Source organism: Elgaria multicarinata, chromosome 7 (assembly GCF_023053635.1).
Source record: "Elgaria multicarinata webbii isolate HBS135686 ecotype San Diego chromosome 7, rElgMul1.1.pri, whole genome shotgun sequence".
NCBI lineage: Eukaryota > Metazoa > Chordata > Lepidosauria > Squamata > Anguidae > Elgaria > Elgaria multicarinata.
This window is the reverse complement of record NC_086177.1, coordinates 41,509,299-41,520,000: the sequence shown is the minus strand read 5'-3', so window position 1 is coordinate 41,520,000 and position 10,702 is coordinate 41,509,299. Positions and strand designations below refer to the sequence as shown.

At 35.2% G+C, this 10,702-nt stretch overlaps 1 protein-coding gene across 3 annotated transcripts in view; it reads left to right on the top strand.

Annotated features, from left to right (window-relative positions):
• The window catches only part of ATP9B (ATPase phospholipid transporting 9B (putative)), a 170,298-nt gene that overhangs the window by 103,899 nt on the left and 55,697 nt on the right, over positions 1-10,702 (top strand). For all 3 annotated transcript variants that reach the window (XM_063130467.1, XM_063130466.1, XM_063130464.1), the window contains exon 12: positions 6,967-7,127. In XM_063130467.1, coding sequence (XP_062986537.1) covers positions 6,967-7,127 — 161 coding nt within the window. The remainder of the gene's footprint in view (positions 1-6,966; positions 7,128-10,702) is intronic.

Below are 10,702 nucleotides of genomic sequence, written 5' to 3'. Positions count from 1 at the left end.
ATTTATTCCAAAAATAGGATAAACTCAGTGAAAGAAAGAAACCTTAGGTAAACACAGATTATAATTTATGAAACCTTCACTGCTGTTAACTGTGAGAATTCTGACTTCAGTTGATTATGGAGTGTGTGTGAACATTTCAGATACCTGTTGTTGTTATTCAGTTAGCACACAAGGGAGAAGTAATATTTTGTGGTGTGCATTAATGGGAATGTGTGGGAGATTGTACACACAAAGGCAGAGAAGATATTTCTCATGAAAAACTCACATCCACATATTTGTATATTTCCACCTATATGCATAGCAATATATTGCAGTTTGACAATTGAGTTCTCTTAGGTAACAAAATGTACTTTAAAACATTTCAGACAGTGATATTCCCCTTGGGCTGTGATAGTGGGGGAGTCCAAATGAAAGAAAAAAGTTGTTTGCTTTATGAGAGACTTTGCAGTTTAGACTAGTTAACATCAATCTTGAGCACCCTCTGCTGTCTGAATTTGGCTATGTCCGCCTGTTTGGATCATACTAACAATATAACTTGTTACAAATAGCACTATAGTTTTAAGAGGTGATACGATATTTCATATTTTAATACAGATCAGTGGTGTAATAGGAAATTTAAGAAATCATAGCTTCTGCAAAGAACTTTGAGGTTAAAATGTAGTAATATTCTTTTGCAAAACATTGAATTTAGGTCTTCCTTTGGTTTTTAAGACTCAAGCATTTTTCTGTAAACTGTTACCTGGTAATCAAAATTGTGTGGGTAAACATTCCTCCAATATATTGTAATAGGTGTCATTCAGAATCATTATGCCATATTAATAGCACGTGTTCGTGCTTTCCCCCAAAAGCTGTTGTTCAAAGTGTATACATAGATTAGCAACATTTCCCTACAAACTAAATTTTAGTTCTATGTAATTTAGACATAATTCAAAATAGATAAAATACTACTGCAATGTCATTTTGTAATTAAACTCTATTAGAGTTATTGTTTAGGGATGTGTAAAAAATGTCCCCTAGGAAATGAACATTCAAATAATCAGGTTCCAATCTAGGTTTTCAGCATCTAGATGTGATTCTTTTTGCCATATGTTCAGGTTATTCTGGATATTTACCACCTTAAAATCTCATATGGAAATATCACAGTATGGCTTTTTATAAGCAGATAATTACTATCCCATACAAATAGTAGAAGACTTGCAACAGATTCTTACTAATCTGTGAAGCATTCCCATACTCAGGCATTTCCCTTGTGATTAAATAAAAGTGATGGCTTGGACAAAATGCAATGACAAATAGCATTTTTTCCATCAAATTCTTATTTTAGGTTCTTTCCTTTGCTTTTGTATTTATTCATCAAAAGGCAGAAAAGGCTTTTAGGATTGTTCATGAGGTGTTGTGCATAAATTTACATATTATTTTTTATCATGAAGTGAGAAGTGAGGAGAGGTGCATAAAGGAGTAATTTGTATTCATTTTGTTAATTATAATTATAATTTTATGTTAGATTTTGAATATTTTTCTACCAGTTCAGTAAACCTCATATATGTTTTATATGAGAACTGTCATTACTCTGTAAAGGTAATATATTTCTGGGCTTCAAAATTTTAGTAATTTATTTCGTAGATATACAAAATGAGCATCGTGAAAGTTATATTTTATTTTGATTGGAAGATTTTTTTAAAATAGTGATGTTTATGCCGTTAGGTTTGTTTAGTAAATATGCCTCTGCGTTTGCAGATCACTGTAAAATCCACACTAACATAATTTCTGTTGTACAATCACATAAATTACATTATGCAAACATTATTAAAACTTTTCCTTAATCCTTCTGCAATGTCATTTAGAGAAAGATATTTTAAATAGGCTAAACAAGAGCCTGTTTGTTTAGTCTATTTAAAAATTGTCTGAAAATAAGTTTAAAGGAAAAGTACAAAACATTGCTTGAAATAAATAACCATTTGTCTGGTAGACTAGAGTGCATGCTAGAATGCATACTGTTGAATATTAACTTTGAAAAGGAAAGCATTCATATGCATCATTTCTGCTTAATTCAGTTGTAATGATCAAACTGTCATCAGATATTTCAATGCAAATATAGTTCAGAGTCACTGCATGGTATTAATCTCATATGAGAGAATACTTCAAGTAGGTGGATTCATCCTTTAATTATTAGGGAGGAATACACTAATTTTCTTTGGATCCCCAGCTGACCTTTTTATCTATAGGTGGATTAGACTGCCAAGCTGCACTCCTCAGAGTACTCATGACATTGTAGTAGTGATGCACTTAAAAAAAACAAACCCCAGTATAATTTAAAAAGAAATGTTTGTAGAAATATTGAACTGCATTTATTAAAATTAACTATTTGTTTAAAGATAGTTAATTGTATTGAGATGGTATTCTACTTTACTCAAGCCATTGTTGATAATATTTTCTTAGAATGCTGTGAAATTGCAGAAGAATTTGATATTTTCAAAAAAAATTGATGTTTTGCATATCAGAGACGTAACTTCCACTTTATCTATGAAAAAGAAGGTTTTTTTTTCATTTTGTATTATTCCTTAAATCTATCACAATAGCACAGCATTTCAGAGATTAGAACACTTGGTTTATACCAACAATAAAGGGTCAGTATGGTATTGTCCTGCTTAAACAAGAAAATATCAGTCCTCTTATTAGTTTAATTTTGAAATCACTGAATGACTGAGTGTTTATTTTACTAAGAGTGATTATTGTTCCTTAGTGATCTATCACAATAGCACAGCATTTCAGAGATTAGAACACTTACTCATTCAGTGATTTGAAAATTAAACTAATAAGAGGATTGATATTTTCTTGTTTAAGCAGGACAATACCATACTTACTTTTTATTGTTGGTATAAACCATTATTTTACTAAGAGTGATTAGCTATTTAAAACTTGGTACATAAATTAAAGAGGAGCTAAATGGATATGTGATTGTTGCCATTAGTAGCATTTTAGATTATGCAGGCAATTATTGCATTCATTATCCTAGAACAGCCCCTTTGCAAAACTATTGCGGTTGTCTTCAAGATTATGTACAAATTTTCCCTGGGAAATTAAAATTTCGAGTGGCATATTTGATTTTGTCATCACAGTTGTTTGAATCAAAGCAAATATTATGATAAGAAAAAAATGTTCTGCTGGTACTGAACATTGCAATAAATGTTAAGAATACTCAGAATAAAATTTGAATTAAATTTATCTATTTTCTAATGAAGTCATTTACTCTGTTTATGGTAATTTTAAACAGCATAACAGGTTTTCATAGCCATTAAAAGATTAATTCCTTCTCAGTGAAAAGACAATATGAGAGATGCAGACAAATAACAGCTTATAATAGATCTGTTTTATTTATGTTTGCTGTTTGGCATGTATTGGAGTATAATTTTCTTTGTGTACATAACAGCAATGATAAGGTGAAGTGACAGATATGTGTATGGGAGAGACATTATCATGCATGGCCAATCATTTAGCTTAAAAGGTCAAATTTGCTTGAGTGTTTCAAAAAAGTATTTACCTGTAAAAAAAAATTACATTTGTTTTAAAAGTTGCTTAAACTTATTAAATTAATTCTAAACTTGCATCCAAATCTGTCTTCTTTAATTAGGAAAGTTTTTTATCCTTTTAGATATCTACATATGTGAATCCAGCGAGGCTATGTATAATGTTTGGGCCTACAAATGCCATTGCTCAAAGGAAACTTTGTATTCATTTCTGTCAGGTTTTGTCTTGGCTTTTACAGTCTTTCAGTGCTATGATGCAGCAAGAAAAGTGTGAGGTACTGGTTATGCATATTGCAAGACAGTGATTCTTTATTTTATTACAAAAAAAGACCAACTCTAGAAGGCCAGATTAAATCATTCCTTTCACTTTTTAATGGGATTTGGATGAATAGAGTAAAATATGCACTTTGCATTCATTGATAGCATCTTTAGGTTGAGGTAATTGAGTCTTTTTTCCCTGACTGAATGAATAATGACTTCATCTGATCCTCAGCGAGGCCTGAAACTTAGACTGCCTTTGTCAATGCAAAAAGATCTGGGCTTTGAAACATGCTCTACTTCCCTGGCTAAATTTTTCTTCATTTTAATCCAGAAACCTATTTTTCTCAATAATTCAAGCATAAACTATGTAGTAGTTGAAGCAGCGGAAATTGCAAGATATTTGTCCTCGTTGTGCTGCTTTTTAAATGTAGCTGATAAATCAGCCACTGTGGTCTTCAGCTGCCTAGCTCTCAAGGGAAGGGACAACCCATACATGAGAAAGAATGCTGGAATTTTGCAAAAGTATTTTAAATATTCTTATATAAATTGTTTCTCCTGTTGAAGTGTAGTGCCATATTAGTCTTTCTGACAGAAATGAAAGGGTTTGTCTGATCAGGGATATTTCCCTGTGAAATATTGCAGTCTGCTGTCACAATAGTTTCATCTAGAAGAGTATATCACAGCATTATACAGGCCTGAACTGCTCTTGAACTAGTATGAGTCTTTGGTATTGAAATAGAAGTGACAAATGTTCAGTTTTTTCCTCTTAGTATTTTACTTTTAATTTTCAAATGATCAGACTAGGTTAGTTGAACTTAAGCCCCACTAATTTCAGTGGGAACTAACTAGTTTCATTGATTTCAGTAGAATCCACATTCACCTAACTATGGCCAGATCTACACTAAGCAGGATACCCTATTTCTTCGATTCTAAGACACACTTTTTTCCCCATATAAACATCTCTAAAAATGGGGTGCGTCTTAGAATCGCAGGTGTGTCTTGGGTTTTTTTTCTGTTGGTGGTACTGAAATTAGTGTGCGTCTTACAATCGATGGCGTCTTACAATCGAAGAAATACGGTATAACACTTTGAAGACAGTTTGAAAACTGTATATGGAGTGTGTCCTGGGCCCCTACAGTTGTCAATACCATTTGAAAGCAATAGTATAGATCCTGCCTTAGTCTGGGGCCTTAGCTAGACCTACCTGAAAGTCCGGGACAGAGGAGGGGAGATCTCGCATTGCGATTAACGCGAGATCCCTCCTCCGTTTACACGTAAGGTGTGACGACCTCAGGAAGAGAGGTGTCACACGCGCGCGCCAATTTAAATTACTTTTAAAGGAGACGGAGCGCACGAACAGTTGTTAAAAAAAAATTAACTACTTTCCCCGCTCCCCCCACCCTACCCCCGATGGACGCAGCGCTTCGTCTGAGACCGTGGAAAAAGCGGGCCCAAAGGGGAGGGCTGTATCCTGGGGCAAGGGAGGGATGATCCCTCCCTGATCCCGGGATCCCCTGTGCACACACAGGGACGATACTGGGGTTTGCCCCAGCATAAAGCCTGGTCTAGCTAAGGCTTGGATCTAACTCAGCATACTTTATTCAAGTCAATTTTACTCTTACCAGAGTTATGATTTATATGCATTGAGTAGGGGAGAGAATTAGTGTCTAGTTCAAGAATGTCATCCTTAGTGCTCATTCACATTTAATACATTTTTATGGTCTAGACCATTAATGGGAACCATAACTATAAATAGCTTTTCTGCGTTTTGGATTTACATTATCACTCCATGTTATATGGCTTGGAGATGATGAGGGATAGCTGAAGGAAAGGTCATGAAGTTCAACCCTAGTGAACTGTATGTAGAGAACTAGGCTTGTATAGACTTAGAAAGAGCCGCAACCTTTGAACAGGGAGAAAGGCACAAGTACAAATCAATGCAGATTTGTGGAAATGAAAATAAAGCATAAAATTCAATTTCCTAAGATTCATTCATTCATCTGTCACAAAGTATCTGGGCAACGCCTGTTTGAAATCTCAGAAGTATTAGTGTGATGGGGTACTGAAAAAGATTTCATGTGTTCAAGGTCAAGGCTTCAGTGCTCTGTATTTCTCTCAGCCTTTCCCCAGCACTAGTAGAACCAGAATAATCAAAATTGCATAAAAATTATGCAAGGAGAATTTGCAGATTTGCTTTCTTTGAATAAATTATGCAAGCCATAGAATTTAGCATTTCTTGTCACAGTATTTGGATTGCCTTATCACAGAATATTACTTTTTTTAACATCATATTGTAAACCATGGCCCTTGCTAAAACTGATTCCTTTTCCTCATGATTTATAAATTGGAATATCTGGCAAAGTTGTCCTTCCTCATAACATCACCTGGCTCATCATAAAGCAGTGATGGCACTTTGTTGTGGCTTATAGTGAGGGAAAATCCATATTAGGTAAGATTCCTTTCAAGCTAAACTCCAATCAAGAGATTAGAGACTGCGTTGTTGGGAAAACATCTGATACAAGGGATTCTTGACCAGGAAACCCTTCATTTGGAGGTCACCTGCTTATGATGAGCAACTCTTCCCTATGCCCCAAAGATTGTCTGTTTATTCTTAGCAATAGGACCTCTCAGCTTTTACTTCTAAAGATTACTTCACTTGCACTATGAATTTTCTAAATGAATATTGTCTCTGTGTAGACAATTCTGTGCACAGTCCTGAATGAAGAATAAGTAAGAACAGGATTACCACTGTACACACTGCATACACCAATTCATGCTTGTTGCACATCGTGGTATACGAGCATTGTTACCTGCAGTTTCCTGCATGAAGGTGATCTATTTGTAGTTCCCCTGGAAATTTATCCTGTGTGAGATACCCTAAGATTTTATTGTGTTGAGATGGTTTAAAGCTTTAAAACATTCTCTGCTCATGGTGCAATTGTTCTGAAAGCAAATTTTCTGACCCAGCCTTGGTTTGTAGCCTTATAATTATAGCAGTTGTCTTGTCAGATTTAAGGTCACTTGGAAAAGGGTGGTCCCTAGTTATTTAAATTCCAGGTAAGTTGGGGAAAGCAAAACCAGTGATCGATATTTCTAATTTTATATACTGTATACAAACCTGAATAAAGTAGAAATGTCCGTTCAGTTTTATTTACTGAATTTATGTTGCTTCTTTTAGGTTGGTTTGCTGGACCTTGAACTGAATCAACTAACCAAAGCACTGTTCTTGGCTTTAGTTGCACTTTCAATTGTTATGGTAACGTTGCAAGGATTTGTGGGGCCATGGTACCGCAACCTTTTTCGGTTTCTCCTCCTTTTCTCCTACATAATCCCAATCAGGTATGTATAAGAATAAGAGTAAAAAACCTAGATGTCTAATGTCACTGAATGTGTGTTGTTGTTTTTAATGTACCCTCAATTCTCATTGTGAAGGAAATTGTTCTTATCAGGAAGCTATTATAGGAGAAGGTGCCAACAAATCTGCTGATTCTGAAGGGAGCACTGTACAATAACAAGAGCTATTGTACTTTTTGTATAATGTAAGCCTTTCTGAAATAATCCCATACATGCAAACATTTTACTTGCATTAATGGACAAACATTTTATGTGCATTAATGCATTTTAAAGCTTGTAATCTTTATCAGAACATTTTCTGATAGAAAGACTTGTTTTTTAATTATTATTTTTGGTGTTCATATTTTTCTCCTATTTATACCAACATTTAGTTATCATAATGTTTCTTGGATTATTGGTCTCTTCTGTACTTTTAAAAAGAAAGTTATTTTAGGTTATTCTAGAGACCATGGCCTAACCTACACCAAGCAGGATATTGCACTATGAAAGTGGCATGTAAAAGGCAGGTGCCACACCAAGCATGATATAGCAGTATGAAAGCGGTATATGGTATGCTTTATAGCCGCTTCAATACTGCTATAAAGCAGCAGTGTGTATCCTGCCTTTTATATACTTCTTTTATACCACTTTCATAGTGCAATATCTTGCTTGGTGTAGATTAAGCCCATGACAAAACACAATGTCTTGATCATTTTGACCAGTTCATTTATCACATATTATATTGTCTTAAAATAGTTCTAATCAACCATTATGCAGGCGATACTATATAGAACAAAACAAATTACCACCAGTAGTACTGGATGCACTACTAGCGGTCATTTGTTTTGTTTTGCTTTAAAATAGTTACTCTGATCTTATAATTTATCAAAGACCCAGTTATAAATAAATAAATAAATAATAATAATAATAATAATAATAAAAGCACTTTCTGAATATTTCCAGTGTGAATATTGAAGATGAGAGGGTTGACAATGCTGCAGAGTAGAAGAATAAAGGCCGTAGCTACTCTGAACAGCACTCAAAACGTTGATTTGACTTTCTTTTCCCATGTACTGAACAAGGGATAGCTTTTTTCCTTAGAAAAGAAGCATTTTCTTCAATAACTACTATCATGTATGGCACAAGGATTATGGCATTATTGTGGCAGGCAGAAATGGTTGTAGGTTGACAATGCAAAGAACAGTAGAACTGAATTTATCAGAAAACATACTTTCTTCCTTGAGAAACATTAGTCTTACCTATGTACTTAATTTTTAAAAAATACAGATTAAGCTATTGTTAAAAGTAAGACTATCAAACAATTCACTGGATTTAGATAATTGGTTTTTAACTGATTAATCTGTTAATCAGATGTAATTAAAATTGTCATATTGGAAAGCAGTAGTTTCTTAAGAGAACTTGTAATTCAACAGGAAAACCACACTGATTGCTAGAAGGAAGGCACATTTTTAAAATAGTAACTTCATTGTTTGGAAATATATTATTCTGTCAGTCTATTTCTGAAGTTCTGTGTTCATGCGGAGTCACTGAAAACATAAAATTGCATAAGAATAGGTCTATATCACTGGGATATCCCAGGCAGTAGGGGGCATTGTATAAGCTAGCCATCAGCACACTGGAAATCCTGGATGGCAGTCAAAAAAAAAAAATCTAATCTATTATTAATGCTGATTTGAACTGACTTCCTTGTTTGCTGCCCAGTGGTCCCCTATTAAAAACGATAAAGTAGCTCTTCATACAGATTTGAGAGAAATCTGCCTAAAAAAAGGTGCAGAACCTTTTTTTAGTCCTAGGGCTGTTTTCCATTTCAGAGACGCTCTTGGGGGGGCTACATTCCAGTGGTAGGTGGGTCTGAAGGCAAAAGGGATGGGGCCCAAACCCCCAAATGCCTGCCTATTATAGCTTAAAGCTCTCGGGAGATGCATTTCAACCTTTTAGAATTGCAGGGGGGAGGTGCACAATAACTGTGAATCCACAAAATGGGGAGAAGAGGGAAGCGGGAACAGACTTGCTGCCTGGGCCTGAGGTTCTGCACTCCTGCTTTTAAGGGCTTTCTGAAGGACCGCAGCCTCCTACATAAACCTGCATGAACATGAGGTTGCCAAGTGAGGCCCTGGTGTGTCTGACTTTTGAGATACGGCAGGTACTGACCAGGGAGAGAGAACCTTTTCAGTTGTGGCAGCCCGTTTTTGGAATGCTTTACCCAGGGAGGATGCATTTTTACAGCCAGAAAAGACCTTTAAAAAAACTCCCAAGCCTTTTAAAATATTATTTGAAATAGTCTTCTTTTTGCTGATATGCTTTTAGTTCCTTTGCTGCTTTGATATGTTTCTATTTATTGGCTTGATATTCTAGTGTTTTTAACTATTCTACTGTTTTTCTGGCTTGGAGCCAGCATTTTATTTACATACTTGCATAAAAAGGCTATAGCAAAATTGGTGTAGAAAATTTTAGCTTTGTGTCTATCATGTTAGAATCCTGGATTGCAATCTTCATAAAGATCTATATAACCCTTTACATGGTATGATTATGGCATCATGAAACAGAGTGGACATAAGATTAAAATTCATAGGTTCTCTCTTACTTCAGAGAACTTTCCTGATGTTGATAGAAGGGATGGTTATCTGACCACATCCATACAGTGTGAGGAGTGATGTATAAAATAATTCTGTTTCAGTTCATTAGAAGATAAGATTAATTGGAGAAAGGGCTTGTTTCTACAAAGCAATAGAAGTAGAATAAACTGTTAGAACAGTTAGAAAGGAATACGTGACATTTAAATGACTGATGCCTTTATAAAAGATAAGTCTTGATACCATAATACTTGTTTGGGGTTTGGTTATGTCTTTGTGAATTGGTTTGCTGCCTTTTCCCACTCATTACAAATGAATCCCCATGTAAGAATATAAGAAGAGCCATGCTGGATCAGACCAAGGATCCATTTAATCCAGCATTGGTCAACCAGCCGTTGACAAAGAACCCACAAGCAGAACACAAGTGCAATATCACCCTCCCACCCATGTTTCCCAGCAACTGGTGTACGTAGGCATCCTGCTTCGAGTACTGGAGGTAGCATCAAGACTAGTAGCCTTTGATAGGCTTCTCCTCTAGGAATTTGTCTAACCACCTTTTAGAACCATCCAAATGTTTATTTTATTATTTCATTTGTATCCCACCTTTTTTCCTCCAAGTAATCCAAGGTGATGTATACAGTCTTCCTCCTCTCCATTTTTTCCGCACTACAACAATCCAGTCTGTAACTGGCCCAAGGTCACCCAGTGGGTTTCCATGGCCGAGTGGGGACTGGAACCCAGATCTCCCAACTCCCAGTCCAACACTTTAGCCACTACATCCCACTTGTAGTCAGTTGTATCAAGAAATATTTCCTTTTTCCAGTTTCTTAAAAATGTGTATATAACAAGCTTTAGAAGACTAGCAGGAAAAATTATAATCCTGGATTTTTGGAACTATAAATGCTTCTACAAAATTAAATCACAGATTTCATTATCATGAAGCCAAATTCTGAAATTGAGTCAATAGACACATTTTGCATGGGCAGG